Source organism: Homalodisca vitripennis, chromosome 8, assembly GCF_021130785.1.
Source record: "Homalodisca vitripennis isolate AUS2020 chromosome 8, UT_GWSS_2.1, whole genome shotgun sequence".
NCBI classification, from domain to species: domain Eukaryota; kingdom Metazoa; phylum Arthropoda; class Insecta; order Hemiptera; family Cicadellidae; genus Homalodisca; species Homalodisca vitripennis.
In genome coordinates, this window is record NC_060214.1 from 57,372,887 (window position 1) to 57,396,182 (window position 23,296).

Genomic DNA, 23,296 nt, shown 5'->3' on the forward strand with positions numbered 1-23,296 from the left:
CTGGGGCCATAAATGTCCATGGCTATCTGTGTGGGCTTCGACGCCATCCCGCACATCTGGAGAAAAAAAGAAAACATCCGTCAAGATAGTACGTAAATTCAAGCTTAGATCATGTAAGGTCTCGTAAACTTTTTACATTTGTAATACATAAATATGTATTTATCTACCTACTAGCTGTTTCCCGCGGCTTCGCACGCTTTTCGCAAGTTTTGCCCGCGTATGAGCATTTCTGGTTGAAGTAAATTATATTTCCAACCCCGATGTAGATTTTACCTTGATGTCACGATCAAGAAAATATGTCAAAAATGTATTGTACATGCATAATGTATTTTATTACAAAGTGGTCTACCACTCAACCTTTAAGTTCAACCAAAAATTTAGTTTAGACAATTATACATCATAACTTAGCGCCTTCAAATAGTGTTTCACTGTTTAATATACGTATCTATCTCGTTGTAAATGTCAAAAAATGTTTGTTTACATAGAAACGTCAAAAATATTTATGTTTACTTAGTTACTGTCAAAAATAACAACAATTTTTTGTCGCATTATATATGTTTACAAAGAACAGCTGATTAAAAATTTGAAAAGACTCTTTCACTTAATAACATATGTTTGCTGCAATGCATTTCTTACGGGTATTTCTGTAAACAGTGGGGCGGAATCCTGAATCGGGAAAGGGATAAAAAGTATCCTATAACCTTCTACAGATCAAGACGAACAAATTAAAAAAAAAATTAGGCGAATCCGTCCAGCCGTTTGTGAGTGATGCTGTTACACACGAACAGTTTCATTTTTATATATATAGATATAGCCTATAACAAATAGTAGATAGGGACAGAGTGGCCTCCTTCTCTCCGATATCACTTCCTTTAGGGAGACAAAAAGAACTGATCGTTGTAATGACATGTAATTTTTACTGTGAATCAAATAAAGTTTGTTCTTTCTGATAATGTAGTTTTTTAGGTCTTCAGTAAGAAAGACTTTTCTGAAAACAATGACCTCCAGATAATACCAATCTGGATTACATATTTATTCATAGAATAGACTGGTGTACTGATCGTATGTATATTTAAAATGATGATTTATTTGGAAATTAGTTTAATCAATTACCGTTGGAGCTATAATCAATAAAATTATTTATGACATCTTACAGTTATAGGCTACATGCGAAAAGCAGTCCTATACTGAGTATAGTTTTGAGGTGCAGTTTATGCCATTCACTTTTGTTAACAAAGCCCATTAAAATGGTATAGTAGTACTAAAGTATACATTATAATGTGTAATAAGCCTTTCCTTTAATTAAAAGCTTTCTTTGTACTTTCATCCTTTTTAAATAGTCACTTTCATTGATCAAATAAATATATACTTTTGAGATTTCATCTGTGAAGTTGTCATATTTTAGCATTTTGTTCTATCCATATATAAAGATGCAATGTTTTGCGATTTAAGGGGGGTCTGTTCGCCTATCTCCGTAATGTTAATTATATGTAATTTTTTATAGAGTTATGTTGAACCTACACTGAAATGTTTTATTTTTTATTTTATTAATCATGTAATACTCTAGTCACTGACACAAGGATTTTTGTTTATTTTGTATTTTTAATTTTTCTACAAATTTTTTAAAAACTTGTGTTAAATTTTCAAGTTTTTAATTCAGAAATTTAATTTTTATAAGCCCAAAAATTAAAATTTTACAAAATCCTTGTGTTAGTGACTAGTAAAATACTAAAACAAACACACAGTGAAAATTTTCATAAAGATATCTTTAACAGGTCCTGAGAAAAACTTACATCAAAGTTAGAAAATACAAATTTTTGGGAAAACACGATTGAAAAAATCGTTGTACTAACCTACAGTGAACTTGGTAACATCAGTAGCTGCCAGTGCTGTAGGCTGGTTTGTCTGCTTCATCCTGCTCAAATTGGTCCTCTAACTTTTCTTTTTCTTCAATGCCTTAGCCTTCCTGATTTTCTTCTCAAGCTCATTTGCAGCTAATTCGGCTTTCTTGAGTCGCTTATTCTCAAGGCTTTTCATTGCAGCAACCAAATTTTTACCAGGAGAAAAGTTTAAGCTCATCCATTATTTGTACTCTACTTATCAGGCCATTATTAAATGTGCTTATAGCTAAATAAGTCCCATATTTTAGCACTGGTAGGCTAACAAAAACCCTTTTTGGTATTACAGACCAAATCACATTGTTCAATGATTCGTTTGGGTTTTGTGTTTTGCCCTTCACACATTTTTTGCAAAAGCTCAGGATCAGCCAAATCCCTAAATATTGGCTTGATAGCAAGCATAACAGCTTTTGGCAAATGAAAGTGTTTGTTATGATCATACTCAGTATTATCAAGTAAGCTCTGGTTGAACTTACACCACGTTCCGTCTCCTTTTTGGGCAAAGCTCGTGTTGGGGTTGTTCGTTAGTCGATAAGACGTGGAAAAATTCAGCCCCAAACTGCTTGCTTCATTTCCCTTACACTTGATGTGTTCCGACGTATAGCCAGTCCATAATAACTTTGCAGTTGATGAACAGCAGCAGTAGTAAGTCGACCTTTTCCGGACATAGATTTTGTTATCTTCAAGGAGGGTTTTACCCGACGTACTTTTTATTTTGAGTAAACGTGTTCCCATTCTCTTTTGCACGTGGCCTATGCATTCAAGTTTGTTTATTTTTATTTTATTGAGGTACGAACATTATATTCCGGCTCTGACCTCCGAAAAACCTCTAAAGCGCCAGCGACCTCCATTCCTCCGCTGCTACCCTGATAGTTTGCTTTTACAGCTGACTACATGAACATTTTCACACTTATTTGGGCATTTACAAAACTTTGAAAGGATAGATACATCTAGTACTTTCCCTGTATCTACTGATGTTAGAGAAAAGAATGCCATTTTGAGAGACATGGCCTCTCTTTTGCCATGAACCGTCTAGTGCAACGCATAAGTTATGTCGGTCCCCATCATTACTGCTCACTGCTTCTTCTACGGCGTTTCTCATACTTTTTTTACACATATTTTCTGCTACTGTGCCTAAAACTTGTTCATGTTTTTTCTATAATGAACTGGAGGAGGAGGAAGATTTAGAGTGCCACACAAGATTTGGGCTGCTGTGTGGCCTTTGCCAATGCTGCGCATACCGTGCACAAGACGTAGGTTCAAGTCGTAAAGAGTTACAGATTTTCCATTGATATTTTTCATTGATTTTATTACAATTTGTCAATAGACCTTTTTTTGTCTGTACAGTTTGGACAATACACTGAGAAATTTACTGCAAGTCCTTCAACAGACCGCCTTTCAAAAATCAATTTGTGCTTGCAACGACTGCATCCTGCGATTTCATTTATGGCTTCGGCAAGCGAATTCAAATCAAATATGTCATATGCTAAAACCTCATTCTTCTGATTATAGTATTCAAAATTACCTTGAACTTTCATTTTTCTAACAGAAGAACTAGGGGTGGTAGGATTATCAGAAGTGTCAGTGCTGGTGGTAGGCCTGGGCAAAGTTTCAGTATTGAGGTTATAGCATAGCCTCAGAAGATCTATCAAGGCTAGATTTAGTCTTTCCAACATGCTTTCTCTTGGAATAACACTTGAAACGATTCCCGATTTTCTGTTTATTTCCCCATGTTAACTTGAAACAACAACTAATATTCACAAAAACTCGAATAAGTAAACTGTCACTTTGTAAACAACACAAATTGAGAAACACTCTCACTGACATCACATAAACAAAAGATCACATGACAAATAGTACACCTGACGGAGACAAAAATATACATCAAAAGCAGGGTAGCCAACATAACATAACAATAAGGAAACAAGAATAGTAGTAGTATGTATGAATATGATTAAAGCGGTGGGCCACCAGCGGGGCTGCCTCTTTCACCATAAATTGGTTGCAATGCTTTCGAAAAACTTTCTTTTCAATAACTTCTAATAAAGATAGAAAGAAAATAAGCACATCTTTGAAAAGGTGAGGTTCTGAAGAATATAAAACTAAAAAAAAACCAAAAAACTCAAAAAAATGAAATTTTTGGTACGGACCCCCCTTAACTGATACCAAATACAAAGTTTTTATTTCAAATCATCCATCCTTTTTTGTATTGTGACAAAATAGAATATTTTTGTAAATATTCGGTTATAACTTTGCATTCAGTTTTGAATTATGTTTCATGTGAATGTTTGCAACATAGAAAATAATATTTAATAATTTTATGAATTTGAGTTGCATAATCTTCTCCCCTATTTGAAAAATGTTTAAAAATACACAGCCTTTTACAGATAAAAAATGTCTGCTGTCTAATAAAGTCCTTTCAAAGCCTTTTATTTTCTTTTTTTTCCATAAGTAACAGCTAATAAGAAATATTTTTAACTTATGTGATGAATAAAACAAAAATATTTCTATTATAAATTAGAAAAAAATATTTTAGGGAGACATGTATATTTTTTAATTGGAGTTAAATTAAATAGTTTGTTATCTTGTTTGTTATGTTACTGTTTAAAATTATTAAGTTTTCCTCCGCATCATTTTGTTAAATTGGAATAGACAACATTTCCTTTAAGAAGTATCAGTAGTCCACAGAATACTTCCATCCCAGCAGAATTTGTTATTTTATTTGCAGTGTTATAATAGTAATGATTGGGAACTTCCTTGATCTATGTAAAATAATTTAAATAAATATTGTTTTTATAATGCTTCAGGAGATGTCCAACCTTCTTGATCGCCCATCTTGTGCGGAGAGTAGTGGAGGAGGTTAGAGTACAGAGCAAAGTCGATCCCATCAGCTGTGGTTACAGGGGCGAGAGTGGTGGTAAGTTTAATCTTTGCTTATCTTTAAAAACATGCATGAGATCACAACTCGTGTTTTAAAATCTCTGAATCACTTACAAAAATGTAATGGTCATATGTCATAAAATTTTAAGATAGCTCTGATAATCTTAAACATTAAAAGCAGCATCATTAGCAGCAAGTTTGGTGAGAGTAAACCGGTATCCTCCAATCCGTTCCATAAACTGTTTATTAAGGTTTTTAAATCTCGGGTGATTTGAATTCTATAAAATGTGGATAGGGTGGCAATGATCACTATTTTTTTAGAATCATCCAAAATTCCTTTTTTAATGCCATTGTTTTTGGTTCCTGACTATTGTTTACAATTCTTATATTTCTCTACAGGATGTGTCAAACTCTTTGAATGAGAAGCAATCATTTTGTACATCATCCAAATCACCAGCAGCCTTAATCTTTAATTGGTGCATACTTGTGTGCTTATTGGATTTGAACATTCTAACTCAAAAATACCAGGAGTTGGAAATATTTAGGCAGCATCTGTAACCATTTAAGACTTATGTTACTAACATGAAGCTAGTAATATTTTATAAACTACAAGTTTCATTCGTGACATCTTTGTTTTAAAGCTTGAGATAGAGGAACTGAAGATGGGGCTAGACTATAAGTATCCTTTAATTTGAAACAATTTTGAGAAAATGTTTTGATAAAGTATTAGTTCATTGGCAACAGAGAAATTCCAGTTGTAAATGGGATACCAAACAGATACTCTTTATCTTATCTCTTGAAGGTCACATTTTTATCCAAGCATAGGTTGGTTGTTAGTTCAACCAGTTTTTTCTGGATGGCAGCTCTCATCTGAAACATTTTCCATTACTGACGAATTACAGTCTTTAATCATTGTTCTATTATAAGTTTGTTTTCATGAAGCAAAAGTGTTTTACTAGGTTTTGAGAACAGAATGCTGTCTAAAAGAACAGCATGCAGAATCTGGAATAATTTAATGCAGATTAACATGAAATTAGGGCTTACACCTAACTTGTTTTTTTTTTAGCCAATTATACCTTATTACACTGTCTTGTTTTTTGGCTATTACATTTTATTTGATCTCTTCTTAGGCCAATATTAATTCAACTAATAAATGTATTTGTTTTGATTTTCCCCTTTCAATAGTCACTTAACATGAAACTGACCACAAGTTTAAAATACATGATTTGTAAAACATCTTGTTATAATAAATTTTATTTAACTTTGTCTTACATGTGATTTTCCACACATAACGTAGCTATGGTGGGAATGGTTGATTCAATGTAAAACTGGAGCTAAACTCAACATTGAAGTTACATTTGGTATATTTTACTCTTTTAGAGAAACAGGTAACATTTTTGTAAACATCCTCAGTACTTATTTGTTGAATTTATCTTTTGTTCGGTATTAAAAAATACAAACAATTTTATTTGATTTTTTTATGTACTAAGGATGATAAAAAGATTTAGGTTTGTTGTTTAAAAAATAAAGTTCAATAACATGCTAATGTATCTTTGGCACAAAAGCGGTTACATATTTTGATACTCTAAAGATCAGCAATATTTTAAGATTCAGAAAATTAATGTCTTTAATTATTTGTGCCCCACTTAAATTGGCATTGTTTGGCAATTTATAATGAGCCCTACATTTGTTTCCATTTTTATCCCTTACAACCCATTTTTTTTAAATTACATTAATCTCATCTCTTGTTCATAATGCCAGTTTATAAAACTAATTAGTAATGATAAGACTTTTGCTTTTCTCTACTAATGACAGATTTAAGCTAGAATGTTCCCGGAAATATAAAAATGCAAGTCCTATTACTTGCCTCTTGGTAATGTTTGAGGTTCTCTCATTATTATCGGTACAAGGTAATACCCACATAGTCCAGGAGCTGTAAACCAATTTGCACTGTATACATAATCTGGATTTTTTGGAAGTCAATAGAGAAATATCCCTAAGCAAGAAATTGGTAATTAGACGCACTAGTTTTGTCTAAGGGCGAAATGGGAGGATATTAAAGATTTAACAACACGAAATGTTCATTATTTTCTCAGATCAAATGTTTCTCTGCTTGACAAACATAAAAACGAACTGTCAAGACACATAAATAAATGTTAAATCAGCATCAACTAAGTATTTGTAGAGCCTTAAAGTTGTGAATTACAATCTCTTTATCTAGTTGTCTCATAGTGGTATGAGTAATAGTTCATATTGTTTATCTGGTTTTAAGTGTATCAAGCTAAAATATATATATATATATATATATATATATATATATATATATATATATATATATTCTGAGAAAAAATACAATTTCATTTTTAACTGTTTTGTCCCCCCTCCCCGAAGACCAAAACTATTGTGGCTGATGATTAATTTCTTTCCTAGGAAAAATTTGTCCATCAATATCAAGGAAAACCCGGTTGTGTTCTTAAATGGTGTAAATTGACTCTCAGCTCATAGACTCTCAAGTTTTGTGTAAGTTTTACAATTTTTAATTTTGGTTCAGTCTGCAACGATTCATTTTTGTTGCTGTCCAGTTAGGAAGAATGAGTATTAGGATTATAGTTGTCCTTATGAGCATAGTTGTCCATAGAAACTCCCCCTACGACCCTCCTGTGATCATTACAATGTAACCCTGACATAAATGACCGATGTCTGGTAAAAACTTCACCAACAATTGCTTGTAAAACCACACACAAATAAACAGGTCTAAGTACGAATATGATTAGTCATGTGTTGCAGTTGCAATACCAATAGTTTATGTGCTAATCGTGAGAGAAGTGTATGACTAGATATATGTACACTCATAGTGACTCACCAGCTATCTGGAAATGTGGTAACTATCTTAAGGAGTTCTATATGTCACTGCTTTGTAATGCCCTTTGATAAGGTATTATCACTACAGTTTGTTATTTGCAAATGTGGAATGATGATTGAAAAAATTCTATTTTGATTTTCAGAATAAATATTGAAACATAATTTGTCTTACTTGAGTAAAATAAATACTTTTATGAAAGTTTCTCTCATATACATTTAAGCATACAATCGAAATAACAGACTGATTTTGCCACAAAACTAATTCATTTTCCTTTGTTTTAATTTTGTATTTTAAATTATTATGTTTTCCCAAAAGTCATATTTTAGTAAACAATATCAAAAATATCTTAAACTTTTTTGGTTATATTTTTACAGTAGCCAGTATAGCCAGTATGCAAAACAAAATGGCTCAGACTGAAAGTTCTGACAAAAGTCAATTGAATATTTACAGACGATATAAATGTTGGATTGGACTTTTTTCAATGTTCAGGTAGTGTCCATGAATATACGATATCACTCATGTATTGTGTTGATATGCGCAAGATATTGGCATTGTCCCAACAGATTTTAATTTTTTTGCATTATTTACCCATACATTTTGCTAGAAACATCGTAGAGATGTGTTATTCATGTCATTGTGTTTCTATTGAATAGACCTTTAAAATTACATGTCACAAGATAGGGGTTGCTTTTTGAAAATTTAAAGTTACTCCCTTCTACCTTCCTTTGAAAGGGGGAGGTAAAATCTTTTATCCTCTAAAAAATTCACAAAAGTATTAATAAGTGTGGTGAAGATTGTACATGGACATCTCAATCCATTTGGAATATATATATAATATATATATAGGTATATCAGGAGTTAATTTACACCCTGTATAAAGACAAGCAGAAGGCTTCACAGTTGCAATTAGCGGGGAAACCGTAGAAGAGATTATTTGTCTAGTTTCAAAATAATAAACTATTAGTTATTAAAATAATGAGGAGAGATTATTTCAACTTAACATTACCAGTAAGTATACATCAATTAAAATTAAATAATATATAATAATACTAGCTGTTTCCCGCGGCTTCGCACGCTTTTCGTAAGTTTTGCCCGCGTATGAGCATTTTTGGTTGAAGTAAATTATATTTCCAACCCCGATGTAGATTTTACCTTGATGTCACGATCAAGAAAATATGTCAAAAATGTATTGTACATGCATAATGTATTTTATTACAAAGTGGTCTACCACTCAACCTTTAAGTTCAACCAAAAATTTAGTTTAGACAATTATACATCATAACTTAGTGCCTTCAAATAGTGTTTCACTGTTTAATATATCTCGTAATTGCAGGTTATAATGTGCAGGCGCTTTGAAAACTTTTCTTCATTTTATTCCTTTATATTCACGACATAAGCGAATAATTCAGATAATAACTATCCTATCTTCTAAGTTAGACTAAATTACGGATACATGTGAAATTTGATTGAAATTGGTTCTGTCGTTTTGGAGTTTATTGGCAACATACATCGTGACTCAAGATTTTTATATATATAAGATATGATTATTAATAAAATTATTAAAACCAGAAGTAAAAGAACGAAGTTGAAATATAAATTAATACATTAACAACTAAACATAGTTAAACCATTCAATTGAAGTCAAATTTTAGTATATGATTATTGATAAAAAAAAGCAGAGTGAAATTAAAATTTTAATATTTTATAGTAATTTTTTATTGAGGCTATATGCTGTAAAATTACATTGAAATGTGTGTAATAAATATTGGTAAAGTTTTTATATTAAGTTTTGTTTCAGACTTTTTTGAATAACTGGCAGTATTTTTGGATTTTGGTACAAAAAGTCATTTAATATTTATTTGAGGTATTTTAAGAATGTATATATTTTTATACGATTTATTATTCTTTGAAAAAAGGCAACATTGGTTAATTACAAGTTTTAGGTTGAAAACGTTTAGAGAGCGAGTTATTTATTAATGGGACAGATTTATTAATTAGTATTAATTCAGAAGTAAAAATGTTGCTGAAAAAGAAACATGCTGGTGACACCCTCGAGTTGGTGGGACACTCATTGTATGCATCAGGAACAGATCTCATCAAGCAGAGTCTTGTGAATACCACTATACAATTTGTGTTCATTTTAATAACTGGAACGAGGTTTACTGTTGGATAAAATCACACAGATATATCCCAGGTGGAAAGTTGTATGCATTATTCATGAAAATATTTACGTAAGTAGTCAGTTTGGCTTTAAAAGTTCGGTGCAATGGATACTGAAGGCATTATAGCAATGTGGTCATTTAGGGAACACAGTCATAAAAAATCTAAAAAAAAAAATTTTTGTATTTATTAATATTGTTCTGTGTTCTTTTCTAAACAGTAAGTAGTATTTGATACCATAAACTTACTTGATATTTACTTAACTTTTGATAAGTTTAATTTAAAGTTTACCCTGACAGTATCTTGTCAGGGTAACTATAAGCCTAATTACATTGTCTGAAAGAGTAACTATAATTTCAAGTAAGAAGAATGAATTTTTTTCTGCTTATTCTTACTGATTTGTTTAATAATAATAAGATTTTGTTTATGGAAAAATTATAATTGGGTATTATAGAAAATTGTTTCCTTTTTTAGTAAATTTATAAAACATTACTAAAAATGAAAATAATCCAGGTTTCAATTAAAAAACTGTTCAATTCTCTTCACTCCCTTTTGAGAAAATTGTACCAAAAACTGCTAATTTGACATTGGTGAGGTATGGTTTGGGGTCCCTTAAACACATTCCATAGACATGTTGAATGGTTGCTTGGTCTATGTAATTAATGGAGCAAAGATTATGCAATTATTGAATCAAAGAATACTCCTTATGCGTTTTATACACTGATGAACAGTGATGGTAATTAGTAATTTTAGTATTTCTGGATGGATGGCCAGGTCCTTTTTTTTCCTTTTCTCTTAGGAGAAGAAGCTCCTAAGAGAAAAGTTCCTAAAATTGCACTTAGTCCTGTAAGAACCTTTGCGCTGCTTCCGGAGTGACAAGATATTCAGGATGGGTAAGGTTAGGGAGTAGGTGCCACCTCCTATCGAGATCCATGAGGAAAATTTAGGGCACTACATCTCAAAGATATGTCTCCCTGGAAGAAGGGGAGGCCAGCTCTGAACCAGATCTCCAGTCAAAGTAGACGGGGTGGCACACCCTTGTTGAGGTTAACAAGAACCTCTGAGGTTAGGGAACAAATCTCACCAACTCCAACAGTCATCTCCTATAGTAGACTAGACCTATCGAATTGCCCATGGATCCCAGAATCTCATTTGTGGTTAGTGATGTGCCGCTCCTGGACATCCTTAAGGTTGCCCAGATTGAAGTGATACATCGGTTTTTGCTGTGCCCAGTGGTGGGTTCAACTGGAAGGTATAAACCAGCCAGAAGTGATCCCTGCTGGGTCCAGGTCCCTATTACTACATAGTAGAATCAAGGACTTTCTTCTTTGAGACAGGACACTAAGTTTAGTTTTTGGAGATGGAAGGATTGTGTTGGAAACAGGAAACTGCTGATACAAAAATATCAGTAACACTGCATTTCAAGATTTGCAGATTAATTTTCAGAATTTAAATCCTCCGTGAAATTTCATTTCTCCATAAACAGAAACGATTCTATGATGGTGTGTGTGTTAGCTAGGGAATTAGGCTGAGCGTGACTGAAGCCTATCTATCACTCAGTAGGCCGGCACAATTTCCCTTTATTCTGCCGGAGGGATGTAAAAATTTCTCTTCTCTATGATTCCTGTCTCCTTATCTGTCTGCATGACATCTCGAGATTGAAATGAGCTGTAGACTTGAAATTTTACACGCAATCTCAGTAAAGCCTGTTACGCGACACATGTGGCGGAACCTTGTATAATTATTATGGATTAAAAAGGGAAACACTACCAATTTTGAAACTGATTATTGCCTTAGACTATTTATATGTATCGAATACGTGAATTTGTAAAAGTAGTTTGCTAATAAACAACTTGGACATCGTAAGCACATCGTTTTTAAATGACTGAATAAAGATTCTTTTGATAAGTGATGATCATTGGAAAACATTCCAACCTCCTGATTTGTTTTTGAATAATTAGACAGTTTAAAGAACTATTAAAGTACCGTAATCAGTATCATGTGTCTCTTTAGTACGAAATGGACTCACTTTCACTAAAAACAGTTTTCTACCATTAAAAAATTCTTTGTGTCTGGTGCATTGCTTTGTGATGCCATCACGGGATCACTGTGCTCGTTTGTTTCTTTAAATTGTAGTCACAGAGTAAACAGTTCGTTCACTTATCAGTGCCCTGCTCCTCAGTTTTTGTTCCTTTACAATGCAAAATGAACTAATTTCCAGTATTCAAAATAAGCTAAGTAGTTCAAATTCGTCACTGCTGCCATCTGTAGTAAAAGTTAGATAATACTAATACTATAACTATGCAGCATACTACGACAGATGGTATTGTTTTCATGAAAATACAAAATTACGAAATAAGTGTTTTATATATTATGGTGTTTTGGGATAAAATTATGTCTATATAATACTATTTTTATATTTAAGCAGTATACATGACAAATTTAATCTCAATCTGTCCACTAGATTTTGTGTGATTGAGTATCAAACATCTAAACACCCAAACGTACAAATATCCAAATTTTCATACACCATTATTCACAAACTTCCGCTTTTTAATGTTTATAAGATTAAATAACAAAATCTTTACGAGTTAGCTAGCCGATTGGCTGTACTTGGAGTGTTTGCTCATGAGAACAATGTTGAATCATTAACATTGTTCCATTTTATTGCCTTAGAGCTTTGAAAGTTATATTATTTTTAAATCTATAAGCCATACTAGTTTGTACATTATCATATTTTATTATTATCATGTATATGTGTCTTTCCAAATTATCTACAAGATGTTCAGTAAAAGTTTCCAATACTTTAGGATTGTGTTCTACATGTAAACATTAGCAAAATAGTTCATATGAAGGTATAAACTTCAGTTTTCCGTCTGTCTATATGTTTATTATAAAACATTATATGTTTTGAACCAGTTAAGATAAGGTTATGGAACTTGAGAATTGCATTAACCTTTGGTAGATCTTTTTGAAAATAACAAGTTAACAAAATCCTTTTACCTGTTTCAAAATGACGGATGTTAGTCGGTTTTGAGTTACTTTGATGGAATAATTTAAATATATTGCTAATATAATTCACAAGTTTCATAACTTACTGTATTTTAACTGGTTCAAAAGATATAATTTTTTTTATAAACAGCATACAGACAGATAAAAGGAAAAGTAAAGGTTTTAGGACATACCTTCATATAAACCATTTGCTCATTTTTATGTGTATACCAAATTCCCAAAGTATTAAAACGCCTGTACTGATCACCCTGTATAATAATTGCATAACTAAACGTATTATGCCAGAAATGTAGAGATACAAAATTTCAGGTGTTGTTTAAGCGGTCGGATGATTTATCTGTAGTGTCTGCCTTTTATTATTTGCTGCCGTAAATAAATTTATTTATAAATAAAAAAATTAATAATTGAGTCGTAAAAAGTAAGGGCTCTGTGGTGTTGTGGTAGCACACTCACCAGGTAGCGAGTTAGAGTTCCGGATTCGAGTCCCGGGGAGCAAGTACTTTGTGTGATTCAATGTTTATTGAAATTATAGTAGGCTATTGCCATTTATACAAATTTATTGAATGTAAATTAAATAGTTTGATAGGCATTTGGTCCTTTGATCATGAGTTTGGTTATTCAAACACATATGTGACAGAAACGGCCAAATACAAAATATTTGAAACGTAAAAAGTGAGGGCTATGTGTTGTAGTAGTAACTTGCTAAAGTGATAGACCAGGGTTCTAGTCTCTGCGGAGCAAGTACTTTTTGTGATTTAACGTTTATTGAAATTATAAATATATATATATATATATATATATATATATATATATATATATATATATATATATATATATATATATGGAATATCTAACACCGTGTTAAACCGTCCTCAACTAATCGTAAAGGCATTCAAGATTAGTGAATACTTGTGTATGACCGTATCGGAGTTTAATATTAATAATTGTGAATAACAGTTATCTTTTTTTACTGTGTCATAAGGTCAAATATTCGCCTCCGGTGGTTCAAGGTTGAGGGCAGGCTTGCGCGTGTTAACGGGATATATAGTGTGGCGGCACTGCAAATGTGTTATAAACGAATTGATTATGTTTATAAAATGTAAAATTTATTCGATTTTTAAAATGTTTATGGAATTCTTTAGTTAAGTTTTTTTTCAGGTTAGAGTTTTAGTTTAAATAAAATATTTTTGTACAGTTGCATACAATTTAACTGTTAAAGAATATATCTATTTCATTGTTGTTCATTGAAAACTACGAAAATCCATCTTACGGGAAATATCCACTCACTATTATATTTTACGGGTGTTTTAAAATTCTAACGCAATGTTTTTGGTAGTATTGGAAATTTCCATTTCTATCTAGTGTAGTATTTTAAAGTCTAAAAATATCGTGGAGTAACAAAATATTTGTTTTTACTGACATGAATTACAGTTTAAAAAATAAAATAAATAAAAATCTTAAATCCCGAAGACAAATATGATTTTAGTTTTCAATTAAATAAAAATTATGTAGTTGATTAAAACCCTGATAAATTATAAATAATAATTAATAAATTTCAATTTTTTAAGTCCCTTTGGAAAGTTAAATGCTTAACCAAAGCAAGCTAGTTGAAGGTTTATAGAAGATTCTATTTTATAAAACTCTGTTTATCGTAAATTCAATTTTAGAATATTGACGCTTTATTCTTGGCTGTCTAAGTGTTACTGTTTCATATCTTGGTTTCCGTTTCATCGAGACGTTGTGTGGCGCAATCGGGGTAAATTTGTGTAAGATATATAGGCACAGCCTTTAAGATATCTTTTATGAATGAAGGAAAAATATAAATAAGACATGTTTTATCATTTCACGAGGAATTGCAGGTTTTTGAAACTTTGGACTATCGTGCAGCGCAGTGCCTAATGTAATGTACCTCCCGCAGGAACAAATTGGTACAATTAAAACCTCAGGAATAAAGATCGTGGTAGATAGAGTGTAAATTAAGTCATGATACGCCTGGATATATTACAAACGGATTGACGTATCATTGTGAAACCTTCACCAAGTTATTAAAATACTTTTTTGGACTTTTTGAAGGATGAAAATAATTCCCCCTTTTTGAAAGGGGGAGGATCACTTGAAATTTTCAAATTGCAACCCCTATCTTGTGACATGTCATTTTAAAGGTAAATTAAAAAGAAATACAATTACATGGACAAAACATCTCTACGAAGATCCTAGCAAAATTTATTGGGCAAACAATCCCTTTTAAGTCATTTTAAAACAATAAAAGTATTTTAATAGGTATGGTAAGTTTTTACATCGATATCGCAATCCCTTTGGAATATATCCAGGCTATCAGGACAATTCACACCCTGTTTATACACAGAGTGTTCACAAAAGGGTGTCATAAACTACATGGAAAGTCATATAAACATAGGTTTAGAAATATCTCGTTTAGCTACTAGCCGCCATTTTGTATGAATTTTAATTATGTATTAGGTTAATTATTTACCCGATGACGAGATCAACATATATGACATATCTATAGATCTCGAAACGTAGTGTTACTGATTGTATTGTATCACTGAACGATGTGCAAATGTCCGGAAAATCCGGTTTCCTCCACAATCTTTCCATCGTCAAAAACAAACTTCAAACACAAAAAACCAGTATAGTTATAAAAAATCTATTAGGCGAGGTTCCAACTTTACCAATTTGTTCCTGAAGTACACTACATTAGGCACTGTGCTGCACCGTAGTCACAAGTTGCAAAAGCCTACAATTCCTCGTGGAGTGATAAAAAATGTCGTATTTATATTTTACTTTATTCATAAATGATATCTTAAAATAATTATACAATTTAATCATAAATGTACGCAATTTGTATAGGTTTATATTGGAAGTTTTTCCACTTGTTTCTCGGGGGTGACTCTGAGCAGATGAGTAGAAGAAATTGTGTTGTTTAGATGCTACATTGATGTATAGAGTTTCTTCAAGGCTTTAATCTAACCGTTATGAAAGTATGAAGTAGTAACGGGATTAGAACCCGCGTGTATGCAATCAAGGCACAGTTACTAGGTTCCGCAAGACAAATGTTTGTAACACAGAGCCTTGGCTTTTTTAATATGGGAAACTTTCTTCAAATGATTGTTTTAAATTAATTATTTTAATTTGGTGGGAGTGTTTCCCGAAATTAGGATTCAATTTAGCTACCTTAAAGGCACTAATGTTATCAATGGTGCTATCTTATAATTAAAAAAATTCACTCGAAGCTCTCTTAAATGTTAGTGAAGAAATCGAATTCAGTAAAAACAAGCATCAGGGCAAATTCGTGCATTTGAAACATTTGGAAAAATATATTATTGGATAGGCAAGTGTGGCTCTAGTATCTGTAAAGATTTCTATGAGTAATACAATGAGTAACAAATGCGGGGGAATTCAAGTGAACAACACGCAGTGTGTAATCGATAAGTGGGCAACCCTCCTTGTTCAGTGGTGCGTAACATACTACGTCACAACTCACGCACTACACTGAAGCAGTGGTGGCAATGTTAGAACGTTCAATATATGTAAAAATATATTACTGGATAGGCAAGTCTGGTCCTAGTATCTGTAAAGATTTCTATGAGTAATACTATGAGTAACAAATGTGGGGGAATTCAAGTGAACAACACGCAGTGTGTAATCGATAAGTTTACAACCCTCCTTGCTCAGTGGTGCGTGATCTACTACGTCACAACTTACGCACTGAAGCAGTGGTGGCAATGTTAGAACGTTCAATTTTTGTAAAAATATATTACTGGATAGGCAAGTCTGGTCCTAGTATCTGTAAAGATTTCTATGAGTAATACTATGAGTAACAAATGCGGGGGAATTCAAGTGAACAACACGCAGTGTGTAATCGATAAGTTTACAACCCTCCTTGCTCAGTGGTGCGTGATCTACTACGTCACAACTTACGCACTGAAGCAGTGGTGGCAATGTTAGAACGTTCAATTTTTGTAAAAATATATTACTGGATAGGCAAGTCTGGTCCTAGTATCTGTAAAGATTTCTATGAGTAATACTATGAGTAACAAATGCGGGGGAATTCAAGTGAACAACACGCAGTGTGTAATCGATAAGTTTACAACCCTCCTTGCTCAGTGGTGCGTGACCAATCTAAGTCTCAACTCACGCACTGAAGCAATGGTGGCAATGTCCGAACGTTTAATTTTTGTAAAAATCCTAAACAGGGTGTGTGCTAGTACTTATTTAGTGGGCTGTGCCAACTTCCTTCAAGTTTACATCTCGATCTGAAAAGCGCTTGAAGAAAGTAAAACAAGACTACTATGAAAGTAGTTTTACCAGTGCATCGCTATTTGTTGTTCTCTTCTGAATGCTACCTGTAGGTAGTGAAGGATTGGAGTTTGGCATTGTAAACGGAATTCCACCTTCCCTTTGACATATAATCGGCTTATCCGTGGTTTGGAATCTAAGTGAAAATGTAGAGTTCTTAGTTGCATTAATCACCATTAGTGGTAAAATGTACAGTAGCTAATATGTTACATTCATATCACCCATTACACTATTCCTTTATGCATATTTGCCTTGAAACACGTGCTCGGGTGTAAATGTATTTCAACCTCTTAAAGAAAGTAAGATTTAATTTTCTGTAATGATCTGGCATATACGGGATTGACATAATCGTATATTTATCTACATTTTCATTCTCTAACTCAGGGACGATAGTTCTGTTTCATTTACACTTGTTCGTAACTGTTGAAATTGATTATAATCATACTTGTATTTCATAACATTCGTGAGCCAGAACTTGACTCACTAGTCGCTAGTATGCCTCTCTGCCAAGTGCTGAGAGCTAAGCGCCTTCAAGTGCTCTCTACAGTCTGCGCTAAGTGCCTTGTTGAGCGTTCAGCCCCGGACAGCTTTGTACCTGATCTCATGGCAGTGTTTTGCTGTTTGGTGGACTTCCGTTAGACAATCAGTAAACTTATTACACAGCCTACTGGTTGTTTACGATTGTATTTATGTTGTTTGCCATTCGAATTGCACCGAGACATCGTTTGAAATTTCTTAACATGATAAACTCTTCTATACTTCTTTAAATACGATGTTCTAGTTCAGAGTTGAAAGTGGAAAGATAAATTAGTACTGAAAATGTTACTTGATTAAAATTCTTCTCTATTCTTCGCTACTGTTTAGGAACAGGGTATGGCATATGCAAGTCTTTGAATGTTAAAAGCTATACCTATATGGAGATATGTAACTTGTTGAAATAGTTCGTTGGAATTACTTTTATTACAAACCATAAGAAAAAGCTAAGTGGACGAATTTTAAAGTTTTTGTGAATTCAGTTGTAATAAAAACGACGTTTATTTAAGAGGTACTCGGCTACTGTACTTTTTAAAACGGACCACATTAGAAATATTTTAAATCTTTGAAATGTTTTAAGATTCAACCATTCCCAAGCTTTTCAAGGGAATTCAGGCTTTTGCTCTGACTAAATTCATGGGAACTATGAATCGGTCTATTAGGCTTGAGTTATTAGAATTCCAACCTTGACCACGCCCAAAGTGTTAACTAATGAAATATCCAAAACGACAGTCCCAAAGCACTCATCTTCCTGGTAGATCATGAGCGGTGGTGATCACACAAATACACCGTGACACACGGGTAGTTTGGCCGCCCACGCCAATGACGTCACGCGAGGCGATCATCAACTCATCTCCCGGTTTGGGTCAATTACACTTCTGTTGATGGGAATTGCTGCAACACTGTGCAGTGCCGTATCAAAAAAGGGGGCCTGTGTGTTGTCTTGAGGTAAAACTACGATTTTCATACGTGTGGCCTTTTAAGTTGTCAAACAGTGGCTTGGTCGTTTTTGGAAAATTTAAACTTTTGAGTTGTGACCTAAATAGGACATGATTATATAGGATGGCACTACAGGGTAACAAATTCGTAATCTGGGACAAAGTCGTTCGTAACTTGGACCGGTTATAAGAGCCAAAAGTGGGCCTGCAGGAAGCCCAGACTAAACTAGCGGTATAATGGTGTGTTTTAGCTTTGTGATAGCTGAAGATGTTTCCTCTACAGTAACTTAACTAAGATAGGAAGGCTTCATTAAATAAGAGTATTGAGTTTAGCTCGAGTCAGATTTCAGACGCTGCAGGTGAAATGAATCTGAACTCAATATTCGCATTGAGGGTGTTTGATGTTAGTTTGGTGGTGACTTGAGAACTGAAAAAAATGCGAATCACTATCGTAGAGCCCATATTAGGGCCAGGTTCGGACTTGTTTTCTCTGTGGAAATAATTAGACAGGACGTATGTGACACAAAACTGAGGTTGATGGTCCACATTGGGGACAGACAGTTAGTGGCCAAAATGGATCGGTCTAAAATCGGAACCAAAAAGGGACCAGAACCTACCAAGCAAATTTTTCACGAAGAGGAATTAAGCGCACGGTTTACTGGAAAAACCCATAAAACTCTATAGTTTTGTGATTTTTCTTCATTCACAGAACCTGCTAAATTTATAGATTGTGATGTTAGAGTACAACTAACTGTATTGCCAGTGCCATAACAAACGGAATCAACACATCTGGGTTAATCTGTTGGCTTAGGAAATTGAAAGACTTAGTATTAGTACAGAGCGTGCCACACAGAGATATTGAGTTTTGTAAAATTTTGTTAAGAGGTAGTTAAACAGCCGAGTTTACAATTCGGGTACCGTAAGCCCCCTTCTTACACTCGTAGAGCCGCCCCTGTCCGCACGTGCCCACAGCGTGGCGCTCGCGTGAGAGGTTGGTTAATTATGTCCCTTCGTCCATCGGAGACAGTTCTTGCCTTGTTACATTTTTAAAATATGATTCTGTCAGTAGCTTTCTTTTACAGTGTAAAATAATACTACATTTAGTAGTAACTGTAAATTAAAACACATCTTCATCGTTTGACTTGATTCTGAACGGTATGTTGGGTGGTCCATTTTGACTATCGTTCCTAATACGGGACTCTTTTTCCTAGTTCTTTGGTGATTAAGGTAACTTGTGGTTTGGAAATTAACTTCTGTAATGAACCAACATGTAGGGTTTATTTTACAACACTATTTTTGTGGGAATGTTATTTGGGACATTGTAAATTTATAATGTAATTTCAAGGTCCTCGGTAAAATATTTTAAGAATTTAGTCTTAAAACGCAGAACAGTTTTTTTTAATATCAAGTTTTATCATACTGGTGTCGTCGCTAGTTGTATGTAGCCTACTGACAAGTATCTTGGGAAACGTTTTCTGTGATCATAAATTTTAAATTTAGATCGATATAAAGCAAATTTAGAACTTCGGTAAGTGTGATTTTACTATACTGTACAATATATAGGCTACGTAGTCGATGGCCTCGGCAGTGTGAAGGTTACAGTCACGGCAGTGACATGTCACATCTCGTTGTGTCACATCACATTGTACAGCGTGACACTGACCCAGATACTGGTATATTGGGCATATTGTCTGTCCGTTCTGTCCGGTACAAACACACGAGTGGTACAGTAGTGGCTGTACTGTACTGTTTAGTACTTCACATGAGTATTACTTGTGTACATACCTGTTACATCTCGTTGTCACGGTTATTGTTTGAGCGGATACGCAATCCCGTGACCGAGCTCGCCCTACCTTCCCTGTTGTCAATTCAGTTCTGTACCTAAAAGACAAGCAGTAATGGTGTTCCGGCATTCAATCTAGTGTCCAAGATTTCTTAGCCGACACTATATTATGCCTATCTGGTAATTCAGTTATGTACCTAAAAGATGCCCAGTGATGCGTGTTCCGACATTCAATCTAGTGTCCAAGATTTCTTAGCCGACACTATATTATGCCTATCTGGTAATTCGGTTCTGTACCTAAAAGACGCCCAGTGATGCGTGTTCCGACATTCAATCTAGTGTCCAAGATTTCTCAAGCCGACACTATATTATGCCTATCTGGTAATTCAGTTATGTACCTAAAAGATGCCCAGTGATGCGTGTTCCGACATTCAATCTAGTGTCCAAGATTTCTCAAGCCAACTCTACACCATGTCTATTTGGCAATTCAGTTCTGTACCTTAAAGACGCGCAGTTAAGTTGGCAACCATGGATTGACATTCGTCCACAAGTAGATTACATCATACCCTCTCGTCAATTGAGTAGTGTGTCCACATGATGTATGGAATTGAATTGGACGGACATTCGATTTTACAAGCCGACCTGTCATGCCTTTCTACCAAATCGATTTCCTGTCTAGAAGACGCATTGTGTGGCCGGACATTAGGTCTCTTTAACCGAACTCATGATGTTCTGGGTAATTTCATGTCAAATCAACCAATGTCTGGACCTTAACCTCTCAGATTTTTATAATTTTTGTATAGAAGTTGTACCTACCGCGATTAGTTAAAATACAGAATTTTACATTTTTATGCCCTTTAGTTTTTGGTCATGTATCGATATTTTCCAAGCAATAAACAAAACAATGGCTGCTCACACCATACCAAATGTACTTCAGTAGCAATGTTTTTTTTAATGAACCCATCTACTCCCATTCTGAAATTTTGCTTGTTACTTTGTAGTCAATTATAGCATAAATAACATATAATTTTTCAAAAATATTGAAGGGGACGTATATTGGGTTTTTTTTAAACAATTTTTGGGAGTATTAAAAAATTCAAAATATACAAAACATAATCATGTGATATAGCAGATTAAAGAGCATTTAAAATAGGAAAGAATATCATAAAATTGTTCTATAGCTTTAATAGTTTTAACTACGTTGTTTAGAAAATACTGATACATAACCCAAACAGCCTTCTTGTGGGGGTTTTAAAAGCCTGTCAATCAAAAACTAAACGGCATCAAAATGTAAAATTTTGCATTTTAACTACTCGTTGTATAAAAGGTACAACTTTTATACAACAAATTATCATCTGATATGTCACTAAATTATTTTTTCATTGGTTGTTTTTAAATGAAATTACCCTTCTGTCATTTCTTTTCTGTGTGCAACAAGACGTTCTACGGAATTGTGTAGGCGGACGGACATTCGACCCCATGACCGAACACAACACCGCGTGAAACCTACAAGTGGGCGTGTTTTGTTACAGCATTTCACCCGTGTTTTATACGACGACATTTTGTTAGTTTTATACTGTGCGTTTTATAATTCGTTTATTATCTGTAAAACAATTACAAATAGTATATAAATATCTCGGTAAATAGCATTTGTCATTCATATCTGTTCAAGTTTTTCGTATTTGCCAAATTGGAAAAAGACATTAAAAAATGTGTTACTTTGTTTTTATTTAATGTTTGTTGTCTGGAGCATTTGATACCATTTGGTAAGATATTAACGAGTGCTACTTGTGTTTGTATTGGATAGTGATTCATTAAAGAAATATCTGTAGTAGAAGGTGTCAGTTTCTCAACTTTAATCAACCAGAGGTTCGTCCAAAAAACTTGTTTTACAATCTAGTTTCGTAGGGAACAGCTAGTATAATAAAAACACCCAATTATAATATATATCGAGTTTTCGGGTGGAGGACCGTTTTGTTGATAGGTGAAAGTGTTTAATCTGACAAGCCTGTAAGAGTTTCTAACGGACAAGTTTTTAGATAGATTAGTCAACGTTGTGTTAATGAGCATTGTGCAAATGATGATTGCATTTGAATGATATATGCACACATGGTATTACGTGCGAGATAACCGGACAATATCACTCCTTAATGACACGTTTCTAGCCCACAGGATGTCATTGACATTTATAAGAAGCGTTTAGTACTCGCTGGATACAACAAAACGTTTAGATAACATTTTCAAGTTGTTCATGTTTTACATGCTTTTCCCTCGTATAAATTATTATCATACTGCAGTACTGAAAAAGTGTATTTAACTACACACACATATAGAAGTTTTCATCATCAGTCCGAAAAAATCCTAAAACTTCCAGTCCACGTAGCTCCTGAACCATTAGAGATATTGAAAAACTCTCAAAAGCAAAAATGTCTTATTTTGTAGAGTAGAATCTAAAATCAACATAAAATACAGGGTGTTCCATAAAAGATTTTAAGGTTGGCCGCCATATTGGAAAATGGTCGCCTTCTTCAAAAAATTTGAAAGTGTATTCCTGAGTGAAACTTATAATTGAGCAAGTTCCAAATTTAAAGTGTGGTGCTAAGTCGTGTAATTAAAAAGTTAGCTATTGGATCACTTTAAAAACTCACCCGGTATATATATATATATATATATAAAAATGAAACTGTTCGTGTGTAACAGCATCACTCACAAACGGCTGGACGGATTCGCCTAATTTTTTTTTAATTTGTTCGTCTTGATCTGTAGAAGGTTATAGGATACTTTTTATCCCTTTCCCGATTCAGGATTCCGCCCCACTGGTTACAGAAATACCCGTAAGAAATGCATTGCAGCAAACATATGTTATTAAGTGAAAGAGTCTTTTCAAATTTTTAATCAGCTGTTCTTTGTA

The 23,296-nt window shown here is 33.6% G+C and overlaps 1 protein-coding gene across 2 annotated transcripts in view; it reads left to right on the top strand.

Moving 5' to 3' along the window:
- Positions 1-23,296, top strand: part of LOC124367622 (proteoglycan 4-like) — a 397,427-nt gene that overhangs the window by 5,636 nt on the left and 368,495 nt on the right. For both annotated transcript variants that reach the window (XM_046824589.1, XM_046824590.1), the window contains exon 2: positions 4,706-4,815. In XM_046824589.1, the coding sequence (XP_046680545.1) occupies positions 4,706-4,815 (110 nt within the window). The remainder of the gene's footprint in view (positions 1-4,705; positions 4,816-23,296) is intronic.